The sequence below is a fragment of the Micropterus dolomieu genome, linkage group LG20 (genome assembly GCF_021292245.1).
Source record: "Micropterus dolomieu isolate WLL.071019.BEF.003 ecotype Adirondacks linkage group LG20, ASM2129224v1, whole genome shotgun sequence".
NCBI lineage: Eukaryota > Metazoa > Chordata > Actinopteri > Centrarchiformes > Centrarchidae > Micropterus > Micropterus dolomieu.
The window spans coordinates 15,032,122-15,033,667 of NC_060169.1; the positions used below are offsets into that span (position 1 = coordinate 15,032,122).

Genomic DNA, 1,546 nt, shown 5'->3' on the forward strand with positions numbered 1-1,546 from the left:
TATATATATATATATATATATATATATATATATATATATATATATATACACACACACACACACACACACACGGAGTAAGTAATAATTTGATTTGTTTTGGGGTTGAATGTTAGTTGATTGTCTATTGGTATAATTGAAGTTATAGGATTGTTTTAACTTGTTATTTTTCCTTGTATTGACTGAGGGTATTGGGTGTGGGTGAGAGTGGGTGTGCGAGTTATCTGTATGTGTGCTATTTGTAGTTTTGTAATGTTCTGTTTTGTATTTGTTCATTATGTATTTGTGTTCTAGGACCCCCTTGAAAATGAGATTTTGCATCTCAAGGGGCTATCCTTCAATAAATTCAATATCAGAGCTATGATTGCCTCGGTCATTCATTGCAAGGTATTCAATAATCTTGTAATAGCCTACAGTCATAGTTCATGTCATATCATATCAATGCAAATAGCCCCATCAAGGTGTGATTTTGGCTTTCAATTTAAAAAAAAAAGGTCTCAACTTCAACTGAAGAATCTGAATTAAATCAGTTTTTCCTCACCTGAGCGGCCATCCGAGTCATCAAACTCAACAACAACAGAATGTCCATTGTTGGCGATGTTGATGGAGGTACATTGATCGTAGTTTAGGACAATCGGGCCCAGACTGGGATCATAAGAAGCCTGATGAGGGACTATGTCTATGGGAGACTGCCGGTTACCCTGAGCAACGGGGTAGTTTTTGTGCCATACAGAAGGACCTTACCAAGAAGACCATGAGAAAAAAAAAAAAAGGAAGGCTTCATTACTACCATCACTTATATCTTCAGCTCCAATTTATGGAGTGATGATGAAATCTATTTTTAACAAAACTGATTTCACTGGGTCACCTGCAAAGGAAAATATTGAATATTTTCTAAAGCATAGTCATACATTAAAGCTTTAGTTTTTTATTTAACACAGCTAATTTAGTTATAACAACTGTAAACCGATAACTGATCAAGGTCTGTTTTCCCAAGCAACAATGAAGATGTGGTACCATCAATTAAGCCTCCTATGATCAAAAATATAATCAGTGAAATTCACTCAAAACTCTCTCATCCACTCCAAACAACGCAGCACAGTAAACATATATTTGCCAAGACGCTGATGCAAAGCAGTTTGTCACTCAAGAGCACCGTGCAAATCTAGTGGAAAGTCAAATTAAGGTGACAGCAGTCACCCCTTAAAGCATGTGGCTAATCTGGCATTAACAGCGTTATTCCTCCTCTTCGGTACTCCCACTGGTTGAAACACGCAATGCCCCCAACAAAAACAAATAAACGTTTATTTTACAATTGAGCGTTAATAACTTCCGCTACAGATTGGAAAGCTGCAAAGATTCAGCCTGGAGCTTGGATGGTGTCAGATCTTACCGTCCTCTTTTCCATATCCCCAGTGATTCCCTGCCATTGCCCCTGTTTGTTGTTTCAGGTCTGACCAAGCTGTCGGTATTTGACTCCTACACTGCGGCGCGCACGTGCAGGACCGCCACGGACATCAGCCGTTGTAGCTATAGATGAAGTTTATGT

At 38.5% G+C, this 1,546-nt stretch overlaps 1 protein-coding gene across 1 annotated transcript in view; it reads right to left on the bottom strand.

The window, feature by feature from the left end:
• Positions 1-1,546, bottom strand: part of ca7 (carbonic anhydrase VII) — a 6,889-nt gene extending 5,343 nt beyond the window's left edge. Inside the window, exons 1-2 of the mRNA XM_046032460.1 lie at positions 1,391-1,546; positions 539-736 (exon numbers count right to left, since the gene is read on the bottom strand). Of these exons, the coding sequence (XP_045888416.1) occupies positions 539-736; positions 1,391-1,427 (235 nt within the window). The 5' untranslated portion in view covers positions 1,428-1,546. The remainder of the gene's footprint in view (positions 1-538; positions 737-1,390) is intronic.